This window comes from Microdochium trichocladiopsis (assembly GCF_020744255.1).
Source record: "Microdochium trichocladiopsis strain MPI-CAGE-CH-0230 chromosome Unknown B0I36scaffold_14, whole genome shotgun sequence".
Classification (NCBI taxonomy): Eukaryota; Fungi; Ascomycota; class Sordariomycetes; order Xylariales; family Microdochiaceae; genus Microdochium; species Microdochium trichocladiopsis.
The window spans coordinates 668,374-691,907 of NW_025763557.1; the positions used below are offsets into that span (position 1 = coordinate 668,374).

Below are 23,534 nucleotides of genomic sequence, written 5' to 3' on the forward strand. Positions count from 1 at the left end.
CGTCTTTGAAACCCATGGGGGTGGTAGTCCAGCAGAGGAACCTGGTGGTGTCGGCGTATGAAACTTCATATCTAGCTGCGAAATCACATAATTCGGGTCGTACGGTACTAGGCCTGTCGCTCTGAAGCCTGCCTGGATGTTTGATTTGGTCATTGCAGCGTCGTACGCCTTATAAAAGGCTGGGAGGAAGTCCTCCTTTGAAACGTGGGTTACGTGCGCCCGCATTAGACCTTCGATTTCTTTACCGTACGCCCGTTTCAGAGGTCCAAAACACCCAACATCGAGAGGCTGGAGCTTATACGACGAATGAGCAGGCATACAGAGCGTGACAATATTCTGTTCCTTGCAGTAGAGCTCGAAATCGACGGAATGGTGGCTCTCGTGGCCGTCGAGGATAAGGAGGCGGTGGGTACCCTTCGTACGACTCTTTGTATGGAAATCAAAGTGTTTTACCCATTCTAGGCCTCTCTCGTTCGTCGTCCAACCGTTTTCTGAAAGCGCGATTACCCAGTCGGCCGGTAGAGGGCTATTCGCGGTCCAGGAGTCGAGGTGGACCTTCCCGGCGAAGATAATGTATGGCGGGATTGAATAGCCGTACGACGCGATACCCTGGATTACTGTAACCCATTCCTGATTGCCTTGTTGTACGGCTCTTGGCCTCCCGCGTCGATCGGAGGTCGTAACGACAGTTTCGGCGGAGATCTTGCCCATCGCGAAGCCCGTTTCGTCGAAGTTATAGATATCGTCATCGTGGATCCCGTATTTCGCGATTATGTTTCGTACGAGCTCAAACCACGCGCGATACGCGTCCGGATCCTCGCAAAGGACCCTCTGGTAATCGATTCTTCGATTAAAACGCGTACGGAGCTCAGGTCGTCGTCGTACGAAGGTTGAGGCCCAGTTCGTTCCAACGCGTGGCGCGTCGCGTACGCGGAGGAGTCGATCCGCCATTTCTCGAACACCACTTAACCGCGGTGGAAACGAACGCGAATCTAGGTCGAGTACGTATCGTACGATACTCTCCTCTTCGTATGAGGTTAATTTCTGGCAGGGTGGTCGGGTGTCGTGTTTCGCAGCTCGGCCGTGGTATCGTTGCTGGAGTGTCGTACGAGATACATTATAGATCTGCGCAGCCTTTCGTACGCTTAATTTTGGGTCGGATTGGAGCGCATTTAACGCTAGAACCAAATCACTTTCAATTGATTGTCGTCCCATGATTGGAGGTGGAGAAAAAGGAGAAGGAAGTGAACCTCAATTAAATTGCAGTAAAGTGACCCGTTCACCCGTGTGACCCGCTCACCCGTGGATTACGTTATTCTTAGTCTATGATGACCGGATGTACCGAGAGGTCGCAACGTAGATGGGTGTGATGTCTCTGGCGGGCTCTAGGGACGTACTAGACGCCGCCCCACGCATTAACGTCAGCGCCCTTGTCTAGTAGGAGTTGCAAAATTTCTCAGTGGCCTTCACGTGAGGCAGCTTGGAGAGCGCTGCCGTAGTAGTCGTAGTAGTCGCCCTGCGCGTTGATGTCGGCGCCGTTGTCTAGTAGGAGTTGCACAACTTCTCTGTCGCCTCTGTATGAGGCAGCTTCGAAAGCGTTGCCGTAGTAGCCGCCCTGCGCGTTGATGTCGGCGCCGTTGTCTAGTAGGAGTTGCACAACTTCTCTGTCGCCTCTGGATGAGGCAGCTTGGAGAGCGTTGCCGTAGTGGCCGCCCTGTGCATTGACGTCGGCGCCGCTATCTAGTAGGAGTTGTACAATTTCTCTGTGGCCCCCGTCTGAGGCAGCTTGGAGAGCGTTGCCGTCGTTGCCGCCCTGCGCGTTGACGTCGGCGCCGCTATCTAGTAGGAGTTGTACAATTTCTCTGTGGCCCCCGCCTGAGGCAGCTTGGAGAGCGTTGCCGAGGTAGTCGCCCTGCGCGTTGACGTCGGCGCCGTTGTCCAGTAGGAGTTGCACAACTTCTCTGTGGCCCCCGTATGAGGCAGCTTGGAGAGCGTTGCCGTAGTGGCCGCCCTGTGCATTGACGTCGGCGCCGCTATCTAGTAGGAGTTGTACAACTTCTCTGTGGCCTCTGGATGAGGCAGCTTGGAGAGCGTTGCCGTAGTGGCCGCCCTGCGCATTGACGTCGGCGCCCTCGCCCAGCAGGCCTATTGCAGCTGCTACGAGTCCACCTAGGCAAGTATAATAGAGTCTGGATGCTCGAGGAGGGCCCGGAGCGCTGTCCCATTTCCGGTCAGCCTGATACAACCGACTCCACCGCTGAAAAGTTGACTCGTCCTGTAAAAACTTGACTGCTGTCCGAACAACGGCTTCTGAAGTCTCTGCCGAAGTTGCATAGCCCATCCAGTACTCCGCCGCATATCTTGCCATCGGAAAATCCTGCTTGATTTTCCAGGAGCTACCCTCGATATCCGTAAGGTAACTCAAACAGGTTCTTGTGATGACAACGCTGGCACTGGTGAGGTCAAACTGGTCTTGTTTTCGAAGATACTCTTTGACAGAGAAGTGGGCAAGATGGAGCTCCTTCCTAGTCCTTCCATAGTCCGTGACTGACACCAAGCTGGGACAGTACCGTAGAATATCGGCTTCACGAAACAGTCTGCGCTTCGGGTCGAAGCCTCGTCGCTCCTCATCCGTCTGTGTGGCTATTACCTCTACGGCCTCTAATAGTGTCAACGGCCGCTTGGTGTGGACGAGAAACTGCAGGAGGCGCATGGCATCCTTCTCAATATCTGCCGGGATGCTTCGAAGCGTGCGACGGTACGTCTCATCGAGATCCCGGGGCAAAGTCTCGAGAGCTATTTCGATAGCTCTGGGACTCATACATGTTGCAAGACTGGCCAATTGACATGCGGCCCATCTGAACCTATACTGGATGTCAGATATTCGCTTGGGTTTATAGATGATAGAGGGAAACTCACATGCCATCAGCCCGGTCTCCGACTTCATTGCGTATTTGTTCGAGGAGATCCTGAGATAGGCCCACGAAATCGGAACACTGTTCAAGCCTCGCTCTGACATAGGAGCGTATGTCGGCGTTAACAGCGTTCTTGTCCAGTGGCAAACAGTGCTCGTTGCCGAGCCAGCCGGGAATGAAGCTCAAAAACTCTTCTTCTGGCCGGCCAGTGGCAATCAGATGAACGTGGCTCAGGTCGGGTATTGTGAAGAATTCCTTCATCCACTCAAGCAGTTCCTTTCTCTCCAGACACTCGTCTAAGGCATCCAGAATAACATAAGTAGTTTTCGAGCCCTTGATCATCGCGCGGAGACAGTTTGTTAAAGTCGGTGTGTCTGGCTGCCGCTGGCCGTCGAGGTGGGATTGGTATAAGCTGTCGAGGTCTTTAGAGCGAGACCCTAACTTGTAGAGCTGAAAGAGGAGGGAGCGTAACACGCCGTCCATCTTCTGTTTCGCGGTGTCGTTGAAGTCGAAATAGAATTCAAGGGTGACGCAATCGTCCATCTTCCGGAGATGATCCACTATTGTCGCACTGAGGACGGTTTTGCCACATCCTGCTAAGCCGTGAAGCCACAGATGGCGATGTGATCCACGCTTCCACTCGTTGAAGGCAGCGCTCTTCAGGAACCATAGCCCGGATCCCTCGTGCCATTGTTTTCTCGCATGATTGAAGTTCCTTGATGTGTCGGGTGGGCGAAGCCATCGATCGAGTTGAGCGAGGCGATCGTTATGTTCCATAGTCACAACTGCAGTTTTGGTCTCATTCGCCATCAGGTGTAAACGTTCTAGATCTTTTTGAACTACTTATAGTTAGCTAAAATTCCATGGACTAGAACTGCGCTACTAACCCGAACTGAGTACTCCACTGATCCGCCTCTCCTCTTCAACTTTGTTGGGCGGGATCTGACGCAGAAGATCGTTCGCATACGCCGCCGCCATCATTGCCGCAAAGCCCTGCCACTCCTTGTTCTTGTGCGAGTCGGAGTAGTCGCATATCCCGCGGATCACTAGGCATGGGAAGTGGTTCATTAGGCCGGCCGCCTCCGTCTCGAAACAAAGGACGCCCTTTTCATCCGCCAGCTTGTCCCGGATACGCGCATCCTTCATCAGTTGGCTTCCGCTGGCAATCAAGCCGTAGTGAATCACGGGATCGTCTTCCTCTTCTTCGTCTCGTTCCTTCCGGACCACCAGGTGGGTTTCATCATTGCCGCACGCGACGTCGCAGCCGTCAGACGATTGTGGAGGATGTATAAAGTCGGGTTTGTATAGTCTGTCGCTTGCTGGAGGAGGCCGTGTGTATTTTTTTCGCTTCTTGATCTTCTTCAATGCCTTGTCCACATCGTCCACAAGCTGGTGGCCTTCCATGTCGTATGTGCCTCTGAGCGTGTTCACAGTCGTCCGCAGCACCGTGGGTGGTTGGTCCAAGAATGCAGTCTCTTGAAATGACTGATTCTGGATAGTCTTGCCAAAGTCGTAGTGGAACACGCCGCCTTTGCCGCCACCGCGACTGCTGACTACTACATCACCGAGTCGGACATCACGCTTCCGGCTAGGCGCACCGCCTCCGATGCCGACCATCAATCCGATGCGCACGTTCGGAAAGCTGTGGAGCATGTCTCGGGCTACTGCCGCCGCGGGCGCTATGCCATATTCTGCATCGGGCAGGATGGCGATGACTACATTGTGGCCGCCGACCTTGCCCAGGACATAGCTATTGTTGTCGTGCTGTGAGACTTGGCAAGGGCCGTCGTGTTCTTCGTCGAGGAAGGCCCGGGCTGCTACGGACTCGGTGGTGATGGCGCAGATCCAACCGACCGTGTATTTCTGGGGGTCTGACATGGCTGGCGTTCGTGCGGGTGTCTCTGGTACGCAATCGCTTGCAATATAGAGGAATGCCAGAGTGAAGATGCACCAAGTAGCAAAAGAACTAAGCAAAGTCGGGGAGGAGCATGGAAAGGACTGGATGCTCTTTGACCCTGGTGGGCACCAGATCATGCTCTCACCAGGTTACACAAAGGTGACAGGACTTCCCCGCAGCTGATCGTCGTCAACGGAACCCAGTGGCCGCCGCGAAGGACCGAATGTAAGGTCAGGGGAAGGATATCGATTGACGATGCTCTGTCCGGCGGACACCGCGCAAGGAAGAGAGAAGAGAGGATCATCGGTTCAGAGTCAGCGACAAAGACTCGAGACGGGCGGCGTGTGGGCGGCTGTCTCAGCAGGCTTTGGGCATGACTGCAGCCCGTCCGGGCCTTGGCTTCTCTGCGGGCGCCTCATGTATGCCACGCACACGCCCGCGGACTGCGCCCGGGGCTGCCTTTCGACACGGCCAGCTGAGAGTGCCGGGACTCTGGGCTGCGACTTCAGAAACGCCCTGTGATTCGCCCTTGTGTGCATGATGCCCCTCACTTCAGGCTGGCGCAGTAGCGACCTGAGAGCCTCGCAGGCTACTCGCGCTTACGAGATGAATGATCAATAACCCTTGCCGACAAGGAGAAGGTGGGCGGCCGTCCTGCAGGTCTGTATGGGTGGCCACACGACTTCGGGGCCCAATCTGCTCCGCTCGACCATGCACGCTGGAAAAGCCGCTGTCTGCCTCGCAATCTCAGGGACCTTGGTCTGGTGCAGGCTTGCCTGAGGTGTCAGATTCGGCTAAGGATCGCTGGCGCTGACGACCACCACACCGGCACCTCGCACAATCCGTGCTTTCACTACCAACGAGAAGAGCTCCAGTTGACCCTATGGCGCAGAAAGGACAAGGCAAGCAGCGATACATGACACATACGATGGATCAATTCCCGCTCAAGACCACACGCCCGCCGTTTCTGGCGACCAACTCCCTCCGACTCTGGACTTCCGCAAACGCCGAGCTCCCCACCGCCTTCCAGTGCGGCGACGAGCTGAGGAACCCGACGACAGACATCCTCGCCTTCCTGGCCTGGGATTTGCAGACACCGCGGCTCGACGGCCTCCACGACTACCTCTGGCTGGCTGGACTCATGCAGCCGGCCCGCGAGCTTCACCGCCAACGACTACTGGGCCGCACAATCTGCATCACCGAGAGGCCCGAGGAGCACCTCGTCTGGCACGAGAACACAATCTTCATCAAGCCGCTGCCCGAGTACCTCTTGGGCCACGCCTTCTGGGCAGCCAGCATCTGCCCACACGAGCCCCTCTACCGCAGCGCGCTGGGGCTTTTATGGTCATACACGTGGCTCGTCCGCTCAAAGTCAGACCTCAAGATCGCGCACGACTTGGGCCTCCTGCCCACGTCCCTGGACTGGGCAGCCTGGGCGGGCTTCTCGCGGGACGTCCTGGACCGAGACCAGCAGCAGGTCTGGCAAGAAGTCGACCCGCGGTATGCCTACGGCGAGCTGCGCCTCACGCGGCTCAACACGCTCTACCACCTCGGCTTCGCGGGACTCTCCCCGCAGAACCTCGTCTGGGCGTACATGACGGGCTCGCAGCGGTACACGACCTTCTTCCAGCGCAACTTCGGCTGGCTGCTGGCGGTGTTTGTGTACGTCACGGTGGTGCTGTCCGGGATGCAGGTCGCGCTCGCGACGGGGCGGTCCGCGGGCGACGAGCGGTTCCAGGAGCTCTGCTATGTCGTCTCGCTGGCTTCGATGGTGCTCGTCCTTGCGGCGATTGTTGTCGTGATATTTGTATGGTTCGGACTGTTCTGCTTCCATCTGCTGTCGACTATCTTCTTCCACAGGCTGATCAGAGCACGAAGAGAGAAGACTGCGAGTCAGAGCTAGTCACGTTGCTCGATGTATCAGCCGACTGAGGTATCTTGTAGTGTCCAGCCACGCGTGAACCAACGGCTGCCGCGGAACGCAGCCTCCCACGACCCAACCCCTGGCGGCTGACTGGAGGTCGAGGGATAGGAAACATCGGATAGATAGACGTAGCATCGTTTCGCATCACGGTACCATCTGAACATGCTGTTGATCGCAGTCTGGAGTTCGATGCCGTCAGATTTGTCGATACAGCAAGTGTCAACCTAGAAATGTTGTAGGTCATGTCGCTTCGCTTGATCAGCGCAGAATTGGATCTTGCAGTAGCCGACTTTCTGTTGCCATTCACTTGGCCTCGCCTTTATATCGGTGTAGACCACCTCGTCGGCGCCCCACGTGTGGGAGAGGATTGCGTACGGCGGGGTGTTGTCAGCGCGCAGATCGGCCGTGAGGGTGTAGTTGTTGGCGTTATCTCGCTGTAGTAGCCGCATTGTGGGGTATGAATGATGTCAGTAAGGGTGCTTCATCGACATGAGAGAGATCATTGTAGCTGGAGGTAATGGGTGGAGGTCAAGCAGGATACAAAGAAGCAGGCAGCAGGTTCATGGTGGAAGGATGTCAGACCGTCTCTCAGCCCCCACGCAAGGCTGAAAGTGCGGGGCATGGAGAAGATCCCGATAAGACGCTTACAGAGCAAGGCAGATTCGACATCCACCTGTAACGCTCTACTGCTCAATGTGATTTTGCCCTCCAACCAATCGGGGCGCCCCAACCAAAAACTGGCGCATTTGTGTGATCCTCGTGGTGGTTATGCGCCACTTTTACATTGGGGCGCCTCGCCAATCAAGAATGCCGGTTTTGATTCACTGACATGCAAAGAACTGCGCGCGCAACGATCTAAGATAATCATTCGAATCACAAGCGGGGCGGGCGTTGCTGTCAGGTTTAGTGCAACTAATGAAGTTACATAGTGCTGATAAGTCTACGCACAGTCTTGAGCCACAATTGGGCAAAAGAGGTCCGTGCGGAGTCGATGGCCTTTTAGCTTTTTGTGGACACGGATCGCGGTCGCTACGGTAGGCTCTGATTTACAAGTAACGAGCCGCGCATATGTAGCTGCTGGTCAAACCCACAGTCAGAGTCGTAGATCCTCAGTCCTCACGCATATCCTAACAATGATTGAACCTAAAGTGGCAATCTTTGTTGCTACGGCGGTACTGTCTAGTGCTTTACTCGTTGCATGTGAGCCCTTAGCTCCGTGCATCAATCTAATCCAGTATCAGATGGGCCTTTGCTGCTTTCCAGATCTGCCATGTCCGTTTCAGAGTACCGGCGGAACGACCAGCGTAGAGCAGACACAAATACCACACTCAACCTGCGTTGACACCTCGCCATATACCACATCGCCCATCGCGGATCCTTCTGAGGGGCATAGCAATCTAGGAAACAGCTCTACCACACCTGCTATCTCGCACGGAAGTAATGAAGTTACTTCTAGCACGGAATTTCCATCAGAGACCGCTCCCGGGAGCTCTGATGAATCAGGACCAATTGTCAAGACTTCCACTAGTAGTTCGCGGTCTCCAATTTCATCCACGAGTGCTTCGGAGCCTTTAGAACAGTCTACAGATAGCGCAGGCGCTTCGAACGTCTGCAGCCTACATATCAATCAGTCTCTAGGAACCCTGCACCAAGCTCCTGTTAAGGTTGAGTATCAGCTTTGGAGAATGGGCAAGCCGTTGTCAAATGGCGAGTTTACCGGGCCATGGGGTACAGATCACACATTTGCTACCTCTGATACTAAACTCATGGAACCGCTGAGTATAGGTCTGTCCCAGATAGTATTACCTGGGACGCCAGAGCCAGAGTGTGACCTCCCTGGGGGCTATCACGCACCTATCAGGAAACGTTGCAAGCAGATGTGGGTCAATTATCTACTCGAGTTTCGTTACGGGGATATTGTCTGGGATAGTCGACACAATCAGGATCTCCTCACAATACCGCACTGTCAAGTGGGCGGTTGGGATCTTCGTTTTACGTATAGGCGACAGCTGGACTGCGCCTTTGCATGCTGAGGGAAGCTTACTGCTTTAACACGCAGCTGCAACGACGCCGTGGAAGTACGCGGTTCGCAACAGAGCTAAGAGCTGCGAAATCCATGTAGTAAAATAGCCTAGCTAGTATGATCCCTATGAATGTACCCTATGCCTATCACTACGAATGCTATCCCTATCAGAGTACCCTATGCTCTGATTCGTCCTTGCTCCAGGCTATATTTGGCTACTCTCTAATTTTTGGATACATGGCGTGTACTTTCAAACGAGCTAAGCAGATCTGGCTTAAATGCGACTTAGTACGGTGAGTACCGGCGCTGATTTTGGCGACGGAATTACTTATAACGTGGACGTCTCGCGAAAGGCTGTTATATGAGCTCCTCATTCACAGGTCGCTTATCTCAGTCTTCTATAGATCCCCCCAAACAATCACCTATCCACTTCTAGGATGGCTACCAGGGCGAGTAACGTGGATAGAAAGGAATGGCGGATTAAATGCCGTGAGGTCCTGGCAGATCATATCCGTATGTAAGGTTGCGCAGCCTCCCAACCCCTGCTAATAGCATATAGGTCAGCAAGTGGGTTGCCATATTACTCCTTCAGATGTCAGACTAGTGACGTCTGAGAATGATCCATATCGCTGGAGCTATGTCACCGAGGCAGCGCATTTATTTACGAAGAATCTAAGCGATCACTCTATCAGCGCTTATAAGCAGCTCTGTTCAGGTGTCGGGGCGGCTTTCGAAGCTATAACGGCCGGCCCCTTCGTCTTAAGCAAGGTATGATAGACCAGCTTGTTGTTTCATTATAGCTCTCATAGCTAACTAGCTAAGTCCACTCTAAATCAACCAAGTTTTACGCTACATATCAGCAATCTCAAGAGTGAGATTGAAAGACTCCAAGGCGAAGCTGCTGATCTACAAGTGCGCCTTTGCCAAGAAACGGAGCTGAAACTCTCCGCCGAAAACCGCTTGATGGAATTAGAACAGCTCGTCCTACATCTTGAGCAACAAGAGATTCAAGCAAGTGAGAAAGCCGATAAGTTCGAGAACCTTACTAGTACTTGTCTCTCTTACGTAGACCAGATTTCGCCAGACTTGCAGAAACTCATGGAGCTCAGCAGGGACGTCAAGAGTGGAATCGACCCTCCCTCATACCATTAGCATTCTACCTAGCTTCGTGAATATTAGCCCACGGGCGTTTGGCTTACTATGAGGATAGCAGTGACTTCTTGGAGCAAAGCATAGCCATACTGAACTCGCCTCTGGCCTAACAGTGCTCGAAGGACGACTGGTGGCTTACTGACCTCTAACGGCGCTGGGAACTATATTAGCGCAAGCCTGGGATTAGATCTTTGCTGAAGTCTTAAGCATCATTCAGAATGCGGATGCGGTTGTATCAAGGACGTTAAGGACATTGTTATTGTTCTTATACTCCCTTATAGGTATCTTCATCACAGTCCGCAGGCAAGCCTGGAGATCCGCTTGGGGAGAGGATTCTGGCTTTGTAAGCGGAGCGAGCAGGTACTCCCTAGCAGGTCTGGCGCAGGCTTCGGGTGATTCAGTGGGTGGTTCAGTGGGTGGTTCAGTGGGTGGTTCAGTGGGTGGTTCAGTGGGTGGTTCAGTGGGTGGTTCAGTGGGTGGTTCAGTGGGTGGTTCAGTGGGCGGTTCAGTGGGTGGTTCAGTAGGTGATTTAGTGGTTGCTTCGTAGGGTTAGGTGTACTGTAGCGGAGGTGCTTTAGTGATTAATTTAGTGGATGATTTAGTAGCTTAGTGGGTGGCTTAGTGGGTGGTGCAGCGGTCAATCAGCTGCTTCAGTAAGTAGGTGTTCAATGGCCTAGCGGCTTTAGTGAGCAGGTAATCCCGCTAATAATCCTCAAGCCACCCACTATGGGCAACGTGAAGCGCGCCCCTTCAGTGCTCCTACTTCGCATTCTCCCTCAGTAGCTTGAAAGATTCGTCTACTTGATGCCGTTGGAATGCCTCGAGCCGTGCATGCAAGTCGCTCGCCTTAAAAGGAAAGCCTTTGCTAGACATGGTCGTTTGGTAAGAGGGAACTCGTGATTCCTCCAGATCAAGCGCCAAGCCCGAATGTCGAGTGGGTGATAGTCGAGCATGCATGGGGTTGCAATGAGTGCTAAACGTGAGGGACTACCACTTGTTTTCGACAAGGCGCAGCTACACGACACCGCACCCAGCCATGCCGTTGTCCAGCCACAACATGCACCACGGCACCGCGCCACCTCGTGAGTCAACGCGCTTCCGTGTCAGCAGAGGCTACCTCGAGCTGCTCCGGACACCAACCTGGAGCGCATCCACGGCTCTGAACGCCGTCATGCTTGCATTATTTATGCGCGCTTGCATGGGCGGTCCCTTTCATACAACTACTTGCACGTGCTTCACATTGATCCTTCAGCACTCCTCAGCAGTCCCCGCAGAGCGGAAAGGTGAACGGCAGTACGCAGCAAAACCGTCGACAACCCAGCGGTACACCATGATTAAGCATCCCCATGCGGGCTCTGAAGCGGTGCAGCGCTTCTGCGCCAGCTCAGCTACTACATCGAGCCGAGGAGGACTGTCATTAACCAGGCTCAAGTCACTAGCACTCAAGCACCTCCTGGCGCTGCATCGAGAGCGGCATTGTACCATCTCCGACTGCAGTCGATAATGGCTCATGACCACTTGCTCGCGCAGGAGCCATTTTCTGCTCACGCCACTTTCGTCCCGGCTGCACTACAGTATGGGGCAGCAAACTCCTAGCGCGATCGTAGCTTGAGCAAGCTCTGGGCCCACAATTCCGCTTGCGTGGATGCATGTGAGACCTCCCAAGGCTGACCCTTTGCCTTCCTCGTTGACGTTGTCTTTCTTTTCCAAAAACCATTCATTGGATCATGGCCCCGATTGCCTCCCTGTCTTCAGGGCTTCCAGTCATGGGCGGCGTCTTTTGCTTGTAGTATCCTAGGGCTGTTTGTTTGAGTTGTTCTTACGTCGAGAGCCTTATGATCGCTGCCTCAAAATCAGACAGGGTCATTCATCAGCCATAATTGCCCTACGGTGCAAGCTTGAACTAACGAGATGTACTTCCTACATTAAAGCGCACGAATATGGTGACCTATATTGGGAGGCTTCGTCCCAGCCAATGATTCTATGGAATCGCAGTATGAACTGCGCGTGCTGATTGGTTCCCCAGCATGAGATGCAAGCTCCAAAAGTTGTAATGCTACATTAGAGCTGCCCCGCCTTCGATGAGGTCCGGTGAGCCAGGCTACCTTCTCTGTCTCTTTGCCTTTCGACTAGGCTCATCGTCGCTTTCAATTTCCAGATTCATCGCTCTCGTCCGTCTCATCACCGTTCGCATACACCTCATCGCGCTCGTAGCCTTCTATCGCCTCCCCGTTTGAGGCTTTAGGAATTACTGGTAGACGGTCAATCTACGTCCGAGATATAGTCGCGAGGCATTCTAACCTGTCATAGCCCATTCTCTGAGCTTATCATGCCCATGCTTTTTGAATAGCGCCGCATAATCCAGAGGCGGCTCGTTTGGGACTGCAAAAGGTTTTAAAAGGCTGTACTCTAGAATGTATTTATGCGAGAAATACGACTTACGCGGATCCTACAGTCCTAATATAACTTCCAAGCATCGCTTAACAAGTTCCTATTCAAACACTCTTTGTTAGACGTCCAGCGTGAAGATTCAGTTGGAGTCAAATGACAAACCGCATCTGCAGCGTGTCGGTCCGCCGGGCCGGCAGTGGATCTCCATGCCGTCTGCATTGTGCAAATATGGTATGAGCTGTGGTTTTTGGAACTGGCAAGGCGTAACAGTAGATGGGCGAAAGGAGGTGATGCTTCCACAAAGGCAAAAGCAGTCCTCTGTGTAGTGGGATGTTTATATAGGAAACAATCTTCTCGACCGTTGGCTGACTCGAGAACCAAGCCCAGATCCCGGTGCATCCCAGGCCATACGCAAGCCGATAGCAACTGTAGAGTTGAAAGACCTGCGAAGCAGACCCTTCCCAGCCACCATTTAGGCTAGAAAGGCGGGCTGCATTCACCGCGGTTGTGAATAGCGCGCTCGTTTTTACCAAGTGACAACTGAGCCTCACAATACACCTAACCACCCTGCATACATGGGTTGAGCTTCTGCCTGTGCACTCCACGTCGATGCATACACAAGTTTCACCTGCAACTGAACGCCAGCACGCAACCACTAATCCACCTACCCTCAGCCTGCATTACCACTTCACCTGACTCTCTGTGATAGCGCATCAATGTCTATGCAGCCGGTGTATGAGGCGCAAGTAGGCGTGCATGAGTCAGACGTGACTGAGCTCCAGGGCTGGAGTTCCCGCAGCCATCCGTGGGCTATGACATGATGCCTCTGCACGACGGCCTGTGACCGCGGTTGACGCTTTCTTGGAGGACCTTGCTATTCCAAGGCTGCGTCGCCAGACTTTGTTGCTAAAGGTATGAGCGCCATGTTCTGTGCCTGTCGCGGCATTGGCCGGCAAGAATGCGGTATCCTACCTACACTCTGAAGTGGCCAGTCAGCCACCCGCCTTCCAGCAGCTGGCTGCGTCAATTCGGTGCCTCCATGTCAGGGCCATGTAACAGGTTGGCGATCCCCGTCTTCAGGGCTTCCAGTTATCGGCGGCGTGCTCTGCTTGTTGTGGTGTAGTTGTTTACTCAAGTCACTGAGTCGAGAACATTGTGATTGTTCCTCTTCAGAATCAAATCGGGTTGTTTCATCCGCCGCATCTGTCCTATAATGCAAGCTTGAACTACTGAGATTGACTCCCCATGAATTAAAGCGCACGAGCGTGGTGAGCTGTTCTAGGAGGCGTCGTGCCAACCAATCATTCTATGAAGTCTCAGTACGAACTGCGCGTGCTTATTGGTCCCTCGACATAAGATTCGGGCTGCAATATTTCTGTCGTTGTCCGCGTCGAGCGAAGCTGAGGCTGACAAGCGCCAAATTTGGCTCACTGTCTGTAGCGGCCATGAGTTAGGCTTTCACACGTGGAGACAGCATGGTCAGCCCCTCAAGGCGCTTTCGCCAGATTTGGCGAATCGCAAAGATGCATTTCCAAAGTACACGGTGTCGCTCAAACAACGCTGACTAATGTGACATCGTCCTGGCTCGTCCCTAGAGTGTCCTGAGCAATCTCTGATTACCCTGAGTCTTACCTGAGCAGATTCTGAGCAGCCTAAGCCGTCCCTGAGTAGCCCCTGAGCAGCCTAAGCCGTCCCTGAGCAGTCCCTGAGCAATATGAGGTGTGCCTGAGCAGCGCCTCATCAGTCGTTGGAGGGATTGAGCACCATGTGAGAAGCCCGAGTACCCTAAACCGTGGCAAGCTCTACTGAGCGACTTGCATGAGGCTGGGCGGTATACTGAAAGCCTCTGTCGGCCGGGTGTTCCACCAGGTAAATAAGCCGGGAAGTTGAAACTACAAGATCCTCTAACGTTATGGATAACGAACATGAATTAGTACAGAGTAACGTGATGTTGTGATGCATTCTACAAGTGGTGGTCAGAAGTCAGAACACCATAGCAGTCGTAACATAAGCAGACCTCGAGGCCGGTTATGGGCAGTCGGTTTCCCGGTACGTACATGCACCATCTTGTATATACCTGGATCGAGTGCGGAACAGTGTGATTATAAAAGAACAAGTTAAAACAGAGATTCATCCTAGAGCCTCTCTGTGTTCGCGGAAGAACCTAGGAACAAACTAAGCAAGGACCTCCATGGGCCAGCCACGATCGAGGCTATCTTCCTCCAGCGTCTTCTCCTCCCTTATTACTTCATAACCAAGCTAGGTATCTCACCTTTGTAGACGCCCCAGTCGATCCGGCCCGCTCTCTCCCAAGTTACTTGATCATCTTCCCACTCGACACGGTACTCTTTGACACGCTTACTGGAAACCCTGACCCCGATGAGTTTAATTCCGCGCCCATAACCCTTAAAGACCTTGTCGAAGTCATCTGTGAGTTTTTCATGGATCTTATCTCTTGTCGTCCAACTCGGCTTGCCCTCCATCCACTTGACGAGGAACTTATTCCTGCCGTATTTCTCGAGTATGCAGTCAACTTCATATTCTTGGTCATCTTCTTCGTCATCAGCTTCTAAGGTGTTATCAATTAGTGCACACGATCGAGATGTCAGAGCTGTAGTGAAGGACTTACCCGTATTAACGGCCAACTTCTTCTTCTTAGCTTTTCCGACCTTCTTAGAGGAGCGCCGACGCTTCTTGGAAGAATGTTTGGTCGGCTCCCCTCCAGCGTCCCGAGAAAAGTACAGCTTGAAGTTACCGTCGCCAGTAGATTGTAGGTGGGCATTTGGAAGATCCCAGTCCCCGGGACGGATATGGCCATCTGTGTTGTGATCCCATGCAAATTGCATCTGAAAGTGCGTTTCAGAGCCGAGTGTAGTACGACTCAACAACCCATGATGTAGTTCCCATTGTTCATATGTCCCTGTACTCGTATCCTTAGGTGGAAGGTCCGCTAAAACAGAGCTTGACTTGGAGACTGCCATCTGCTCGGCACTGATCTGCTGCTGATGACCATGCTCTGGTGATGTCGATCTTTGCGTAAGCGGCCAAGCTGACTCCGGACGACCCTGCGGACACGCGACTGCGCTATGCGATTGGGTTGCAATGGGGTCTCGGTAGTTGCTGAAGTCCCCCTGAAAAACGTTATCGGAGATCTGTTCGCCAACACTAAGGCTGAGCTCGTGTTCTTCTTCGTCAAACACTAGCACAGGTTCTTGGTCGATATTGATCGCGGATGGAGTTGCGAGTAATCTATTACTCGTCGTCTGGCGTATGGCCGCAGACGGGAAGCATCCTAGGCTGAGCTCGGGATTATCTCTCCTGTGGCTATTGTGGTCCTCTACGTGGACTAGAGGTGCTTTAGTTCACTAAATACTTGAAAATTGTGGGCACGAATCGTTTCATGATTGACATACCAGACAACCGGCGTGCATTCGCAGATAGACCCTGGCTATCCGCAAGGATAGGATCTATATTTCTTAGACCAATGTCATTATCGCCCTTCTGCGTTTCAGCCACATTCTTGGTCGGAAGGCTCTCGAAACCCAGCCGAGGAGACTTGGGAAATGCTGAACGAGTCGTGCGTTAGGTTAGTTACTGCTTCCGCGACTCGCACGAATTATGCACTGTGGTGTGGTAAGGTGCTGTAGGAGCTGAACGTACATTGTAGTCTACGTTCGACCGCTGATCTGCTTGAGCCTAATAATGAATATTCGGCGTTGCTATGTCTTAGCTGTTGATCTTCCCAGCTGTTCCTCGGGCGGTCCGGCTGTCGACTACTAACTGGGTTCGAGACATTGGAAAGTCGCTGGCTGGATTCAATAGCAGCAGGAGGAGGAGGAGGAGGAGGAGGAGGAGGAGGAGGAGGAGGAGGAGGAGGAGGAGGAGGAGGAGAGGGATAGGTCCAAGAGGCAGACGCTTTCCGTTTCATTCGCTGGTATGTACCAGTATCAGCATTGGCCGAGCCCGGAACATAGAACTGTTGATGATCAAGGGTAATACGCATGGTAATGAGGGTAAGGCGGTAATGAGTGAAAGGCAGTGATTAAAAGATGAGTTTCAATCCGATCAGCATGAGGTGAACTGTAGCTTATATACTCGGTGGCTACATTGTATATGTCACTGAACCTCATTTCTTGGTGGGTTTCTGGCTAGGTCTCTTTGATACCCCAGAAGCCGGGGGCTGATACATTCGCCCCTTTCTCAGAGAGCCCACGTAGTACAGGAGATAATGTTACTGGACGCCGTGATATCCGGTCAAGTCCGGTCGACGAATGACCACTAGATAAACATAATATCACATCGGCAAAAGCTGGATTAACCGACGAGGCCAGTCTGTCAAATGTGATCTTCCTAGAGACGCCCGAGATACAGAGAAGCCTACGATATACCATTATTCCTTCAAGGCCGGTTCCGCGGTTCTGTCAAAGACACTGAGATGAGCGCTCCGAGTTCCGAATCCCGCGGGCTTCATCGTGTCGACGAAGACTGTGCTAATGCTGACGTGTTTGCAGCCGATAATCATGCAGATACGCTCTCAATGACTCATTCCTAAGTCCACGATTGATTTCCATGTGATCATCCAGGCTGTTGATAACGAGCTGACAACTTTCGATGATAAATCTGTGGAAGCCGCGATGTGATAGGCTCTAGATAGTGATCTTTTTTGCGCGGTGGGGGCTCGTAGAGAATAGGAGGTGGCGGAGCGAGATGAAAGAGAGGGGATCATCTGAGCTGAAGGGCATGGCGTGATGAGAGAAAGGTTGAACGAAGTCAAGTGTACAAGAAAGTGATGGGAATGAGAGCTCACTTATGTATTCTCGGCCGAGCCAGATTGGGTATAGTAGCAAAGCGGCAACTACGCTAAGCCCTTTTAGATTGCCGCCAAACCCTGCGGGGACAACAGCACATTCTCGACTACGAAGTAAGCCTGAAGCTGCGGGACAGGCTGCAGCTTCACCGCCTACCTGCGCAGCACCCGGCCAGGTCAACAGCGGATGCTGCCATCTACTTTAGCTCTTAGGTGTGCTTACAGACCGTCTGTAGATCAACCGTAGTGCAAAGTCTGTTGCTTAATCAAGATCCACTATTTGATGTCCTTATGCTGGTCCGGATGACCTCAAGGCTTCGTGATTGCCACTTGGCTTGAGATGAGCTGGAAAGAGGGGGTAATAGGATAAAACATTGCACGTTATCCCGACTTCGCATGGACACCATCTGTTCCACAGACAACAGGGCCTTGAATCGAGAGAGTGCTTGGGACGATGAATTCAGTTTCACTAGAAGACAGCCCTACTCAGACCACCAGTTACAAGAGATAAAACTGTTTTCAAGTGGCTCGTACAGTGCTTTCTTAGTGGCAGTAATGGAGGTAGCACCAGAAAGAAAGCCCTCCTCACGACATAAACTCAGACAGAGATTCACATCATGACGACATCCCGGTGGAGAGGCCTACTCTGTCCACGGAGGTGGGATATCCCTATGTCCTGCCGTCAAACCTCATGTTCAGATTCATGCTCTGCATGGCGCTATACATCCACGCCTGACAGGTACCTGCGCGGCTCGCGCCAAGCCATCTCCCAATGTCTCGCGTCAGCACGAATGTTTCGCAAACAATCGACTAGGGCTTCTGCTTGCTCTTGATCCCACCACTCTGACCTCATGCGACTTATCTCTCGGTGTAGACCGCGTCGATCTCACATGTTTCATGATCCTGACCGATCATCGCGTAGATTGGGTTCCAATAGTACAGTTCGTCGATATAGGTTGATATGGGAGACGCCTCCAGTCGAGCCAGGTCGAAGAAGTTCCTTGGATCCGCATATCCACGGTGTCGCAGCTCAGCCCAGACCGCATTTACCTGATTCTGGTGACACACTTGGCTGTAGTCCATGGCGCCGCAACCCCAAGTAGGCTGCTCCTCGGTTCCAAGTGGCATGGCGAGAAAGTCAGCATATTCGACCCCGAAATTGCGGGAAAGTGCTGATATGTCGGCTGTTTTCTTTTGATCTGATGCATGCTTCTCTTCTAGAGCAGGTATGATGAGAACAGTGTCTGTTCCGGTCAAAGGGTCGGAGTTCCCTGTAGTAGCGAACCACCGAGCATACAGGCTGTCTATGCGACTCTGGATTTCTCTCTCTCCTGCGCCCAATGCCACCATCTCGTCAATGGCGGCAAGATCTGTTATTGGCCTCGAACGAGCCTTTTCAAGCCAGGCCGTCCGGATATCCCAGGCGGTGTCCAACATGAGGTAGCGGTCAAGCGCAACGATGACACGCTCAATCATGTCCAGGTGTGCTGCCTGCTAAGCCGCAGATTCGGATCTGTGAATGAACGCGAGGATGACCGCAAGCGCCTCGGTATCGTGATCAGAAATGCTTATGGCCCATGGTCCTGTGTCTGGCTTCCGCTCAGACCATTGGCTTGAGAGAAGAGCTCTGAAGTATGGTGAGCACAGGGTGAGACATTCTGACTCCACGCAGAAGTCCTTCGTCGTGACGCCGTATCCTGTGCGGAGGACAAGATCCGGGCTTGTGCTGAACACTACAGTCTGCCGCATGGTCGGTCGAGGTTCGTGGTGGTTGCAGCTTGGTGGGCAGTCCTTTTTGTGATGGCGATGGCTGTCAAGTAGGTGGTGGTAAGGGCCGCGCAGGAGATGGCGCATGTGTGGGAAGTATGTGATGACACTCTCGTCAGGCCTCAGGCATGTCAAACAAGGCGGGGAAAGAGTCGCGGTGCCGTGAATAGACGCTCGTGGTGTGAATGGGAACTCGGCCAAACAATGCCGCCGTGTGCGAATGGCCCACTTTAGTTCGTGGCAGGCTTCTCGCCTAAACATTTCAATGTTAGTCCGTCAATGAGAGCAACGCACATCGTGTTACTCACCATTTGGAACTCCTGCAAGAGCCTGAGAGTAAGTTGACCAGCTGGATCGCCTTGCTCGATTTTGCATTATAAAGGTGCCAAAACCACGAGGCGAGCGAGCGTAATGTATCGTGCCCGGAGTGGCGAGTTCGCCAGCGAGGATAATGACCTGAGTGACATAATCTCAGATTGAGTTGAAGTTGTCACAGCCGTCGAGCGTCACAGCCGTCGAGCGCAGACGAGAGCGGACTGCAACCTTTGACAGGTACGTCGATCCCTTGTCTGCATCGTCTTCATTGCCAGGGTTACTAGATGTCGTCGAGGCGAGGCCGAGCAGGGTCGATCTCGAGACCGTCGCTAACGGTTGAGATGCGCTTGATGGTGGTCTTGATTTGTGTGTTGAGCTAGAGGAGCAGGATTGAAGGGTGTTGTCGAAGGTGATGCAAACGTCCATCCTGAACATGTGGAACTCCTGGAAGTGGTCACCCTCAGGGTCAGGGCCTGGTCGTTCCTGAATGGCAGGTCAACCCGTAGTAGCATACATACTTGGAGTAGACGAGCGAGGATTTGGCCCCCTAAATGGAAGCAGAATGCCGCTACTGACTTCGAGTGTCGAGGATGCGGGTTGGTGGATGCGCTAGGCTCGCTGGAAGATGTCGGAATCCGTGTCGTAATGGTTATTGAAAAAGTGCCGTAAAGCCTTACAAGACCAAAGGGCTTCTCTCCGTTCTTCTGTCGAAACGCTCATTTCCAAGTGGGATTCCCAGACTCGATGCTCCGATCGCGGTACCGTGGGCCGATCTGCGACATGCTGGGCAGATGACTCAGGGCTCATGGCGCCACATAGGCGCTGCTGCTGCTGGTTCTGGATGTCTTGCACACATATATTAGCGGTTATCTCGGCATGGAGGGAACTGGTTCGGCAAAGTAGACGGGCCGATGGTTCTTAGCAGTAATAGAAAGGTTACTCTCCCTCGAGTAGCTGAGCTCAGAAGGTTTATCAATGCTCATTGAAGATATCCCGATATGGGCTGTGAAGTTCCCAACAACCGCTAGAACCTGACTACGGGAGGCCGTCGAGGGACCTGTAAGGCGGTGGAGACCGACGGACGATCAGGGGAGGAAGGGCGAGCCGAGAGCAGATCCGACCATGAGTTGAATGAGCAGAGACGTTGCCACCCTTGTGATCAATGTGGTTGATTAGGTGTAGACGGAGGGGTTCAGCAAAGTACTTGTTGTTGTAGAAGCCGAGCTGGCGAAGAAAGTTGAATGGGAGGTCCTTATTCTTGTGGACAGCGGCGACCTTGCCGTCCCTGACGACGCTGCTGGGGAGATGTGGGCGACAATGGTGTCCATAGAGGACACCATCGATGTAGGCCTCGGCGAATGACAGGGTGTGATCGGGGAGAGGGACCGCCAGAAAGAATTGGGATGAGGGTCAGTCGGGAAGCTGTCGGTGACGCTCGTATCGTGAATCATCATCAGTGTGCGACTCGGCGCGATTCTTCCTAGAATCGGTCGGCTTGGCTGTCGCATAGACAGGCACTGGATATGTCATGCCTGCATGCTGCTCATGATCTGAACCATACAATAGGCCGTCTTTGTGGTGTTGCGGGGATACCGTAGTGGTGGCGACGGATGGCCCGGGCGCTAGCGAGCCGCAATTATGGTTCTGGAAGTCGCCAGCGAAAGCCTGGCGGCGGGGTCTGAGGCGGACGAGCCCCTGGATCGAGCTGCTCGAGCCACAGCTTGTACGGTGTTATGGAGAACGGGGGTTATATAGTGTGGTGCAGACTGCATCATGGTCGCAGACCCCGCCGCGCCAGCAGCTGCTGGAGCAGGGCCCTCTGTGGACGAAGCTCAGGAGACATTGCGCCAATTGTGTAGTCCGGCCTAGGTGTAGGCGCCAAATATCTCCCACTTTGGGGCTGGCGGAGTTGAGGGCCGGGAAGCCGTTACAGGTGAAGTATGCGGCACTGCTTTTGAGAGTACGGCTCCCCTACCTGCAGGTATGAAGAGAAGACAGCCAGGCAGGCAAGTTGGAAATCGGAGGCGGGAGCACGTATCAAGAAGGGTTCTGGTTATATGCCCCACTATGCCGGACTTTGACGAACAGGTCCTCCAGGCACGCTAGCAAGAGCAAGAAAAAGTGCATGATTTGTATTACGATGCATGTAGTTGTGGTGGCACGAGGGGACACAGGGCGTACTTATGCTCGTCTACTTCAAGTTGCAAAGCGCGGCAAGGCGATCTGGGTCGCGGACCAAGGACGCCTTGCCCTAGGTTGCAGGATCTGTCTGACCGACAATCACAGCCCCACGGATGGGCGCGTGGCGGAGTCAGCCTAGGCAAACCCGCATGTTGCTGTTGAACCAGAATTCCTGTATGCCTGGCGGTGCTGCCCACCCACACTACTGCGAAAGTCGACAGGACCAGACCAGCGTCGACTGTGCACGCGGATCGGGTTTTTTGTTTGTACACTAGAATCTGACGGCAAACTGCCCACAATGAGGCTGCTCCTCGCGACTCGCCTCTCCAGTTCGCACGAAGCGCGAATCAGCAAACGGACTTGCGAGGACTCCCGCGAGAGCTGCATCTCACGATGATAACGGAGCTCGCTATCTGAGTGCATCATTCCAACAGCATTATGGCTTGCAGCCACTCAGTTCTAGTCATGCACCATAGACAGCTGCGCCATGCATATCAGGAACCTTTACGCATGGTCTGCATTGCTAAGCAGACCACTTCCTTACAGACCGATAGCCTGATCATCATTCGCTTTTCTATGAGGTCAGATCCAAGAGAGCGCCCGTTCTCTCCACAGGATGCAACAAGCGAATGGCCGAAAGGCCAATGAGCTGTATCTGCAGCACATATTTCACGAAAGACGTTAAGCTCTACAGCAGGCTCCAATAGATAGCCAACAATGCTACACCGTGATCAATCCTTGCTGCGGAGCAGATGAGGCTACATCAGACTTGAGGTGCGTGTTGTTTGCTTCATATCTTCCACACACACCGCTGCCCTTCTGCAAGCCACTTTGTGCTAGCGTCGCAGCAGTCCACGCAGGTGCTGCGTTCCCTGCGGCCCGCGGGTATGGAAGATAGCAATCTTTTCCCCCTTGCAAGCTGGCTGTATGCCTGATGGGGTACTATCCAGGACAGACTGGGCTGCAACAACATAACCAAACATTACCTGAGCTTCAGATGCCATTGTCCACCGGGTGCTTTTTATGTCGTCCTTACATAGGGCAATCGCAAGCCATTACAGCGCTGCTAGATAACTATCTCCTGTAGTAGCGCAATGAGTTGCGAATCCATCCAGATAGCAAAGAAGCCGTTCTCATCTCCTGAAAGGATTCCAGGAGAAGATTTCTTCTTCGGTGTGCCTTGGCAGTAGCCTTGCGGACATGCGAGCACAACCCCATCGGGCTCCAAGCTTCCTGCAACCTGCAGCCTGTCCACAGCTCACTCGTACGCCTGTGACCATGGCTAGGAATTATCTATGTCCTTGGTTTTCTCCAGAGATGCACCTAACGGCCCGGGCTTACCAACTTGACCAAACAATCAATCTCACAATCCGAGTCACCTTTCCACTTCGATGCGGCCGATTAGCTTGCTCACAATTTTGGCATGCTTCACCCTAGCGGAAGCCAAGGGCAAAGCTGGCGGACCGAAAGGCGGCGGTAGTGTGTCATCGAGGTATGTGGCAGCATGGAAGCCTTCTGCAGAGCGCTTTTCCTTCCTCAGCCCTCGTTGATGCGTGCTCCCGTAAAACTGCCAGAGATATCTTACTGAATCTCTATACCACAGTGTCACGAACTTCCCCAAAGGATCTCCCTTTTCCAACGCCGGTGGATTGACCACAACTGGAAGTGGCCCGAAACCGAGCTTTGGTCTCTTCTACACTGGCGGCTCGTCGAAACCCTCTCCGCCAGGCTCCCCCTCTTCTAGCGGGCACCCACCAACGTTGGTTCCGTCAGGTGGAACAGGACCCCGCCCTGAGATATACCCAGTTGGCCAGTACGTGTACGAATGGCGATCTTACTGCATTTACTACAACGCTACGACGCGAAGGAACGATACCAAGCCGGCCGAGTGCATCTGCTCCATCTATGAGCCATGTGGCTGCGACGAAAATCATGACGAATCATACACGAGCGGTTTGCTGGGGAACGGCAGCTACCAGGGCCTCAACAAGAGTGCTGTCTTAGTATACAACAGGGATGAACACGTCTCCGTCATTCTGATCCTGGGAGGGTTGCCTAATGGGACCACAGCTCTAGGAGGTACAGAAAGTCCAAACTTGGCGAGTGGCCAGCTGTATGAGGCAGTTCCCCAGGGGTTTCTCCTCTTCATGCTCTTAGTCCCT

General features: G+C 53.3%; 4 protein-coding genes across 4 annotated transcripts; 1 reads left to right on the forward strand and 3 right to left on the reverse strand.

The window, feature by feature from the left end:
* Positions 1 to 1,456: 1,456 nt before the first annotated feature.
* Positions 1,457 to 4,793, reverse strand: B0I36DRAFT_355999 (uncharacterized protein; the record flags this gene model as incomplete). The annotated part of the gene is made up of 3 exons (XM_046157513.1): positions 1,457 to 2,864; positions 2,920 to 3,745; positions 3,803 to 4,793. 3 exons carry the CDS (start codon positions 4,791 to 4,793, stop codon positions 1,457 to 1,459), a joined length of 3,225 nt encoding a protein of 1,074 aa, XP_046004871.1.
* A 947-nt stretch (positions 4,794 to 5,740) lies between these two features.
* Positions 5,741 to 6,975, forward strand: B0I36DRAFT_378338 (uncharacterized protein; the record flags this gene model as incomplete). Its single annotated transcript, XM_046160667.1, has 2 exons — positions 5,741 to 6,474; positions 6,915 to 6,975. The coding sequence occupies 2 exons, from the start codon at positions 5,741 to 5,743 to the stop codon at positions 6,973 to 6,975; spliced, it is 795 nt and encodes a 264-aa protein (XP_046004872.1).
* Positions 6,976 to 14,513: 7,538 nt separating this feature from the next.
* Positions 14,514 to 15,427, reverse strand: B0I36DRAFT_52551 (uncharacterized protein). Its single transcript, XM_046162990.1, has 2 exons — positions 14,932 to 15,427; positions 14,514 to 14,868 (listed from the first exon to the last, which is right to left on the reverse strand). The coding sequence occupies exons 1-2, from the start codon at positions 15,281 to 15,283 to the stop codon at positions 14,546 to 14,548; spliced, it is 675 nt and encodes a 224-aa protein (XP_046004873.1). The 5' UTR covers positions 15,284 to 15,427; the 3' UTR covers positions 14,514 to 14,545.
* A 2,540-nt stretch (positions 15,428 to 17,967) lies between these two features.
* Positions 17,968 to 18,585, reverse strand: B0I36DRAFT_356002 (uncharacterized protein; the record flags this gene model as incomplete). The annotated part of the gene is made up of 1 exon (XM_046157514.1): positions 17,968 to 18,585. The coding sequence occupies one exon, from the start codon at positions 18,583 to 18,585 to the stop codon at positions 17,968 to 17,970; it is 618 nt and encodes a 205-aa protein (XP_046004874.1).
* Between the last annotated feature and the right edge of the window lie 4,949 nt (positions 18,586 to 23,534).

Bases quoted from the DNA above. Each gene is read 5' to 3' on its own strand.
- B0I36DRAFT_52551 (XM_046162990.1), bottom strand. From the start codon at position 15,283: ATGGCAGTCTCCAAGTCAAGCTCTGTTTTAGCGGACCTTCCACCTAAG. The intron at 14,869-14,931 runs GTAAGTCCTTCA...ACACCTTAGAAG, and splicing joins GAAGTTGGCCGTTAATACGG to CTGATGACGAAGAAGATGAC.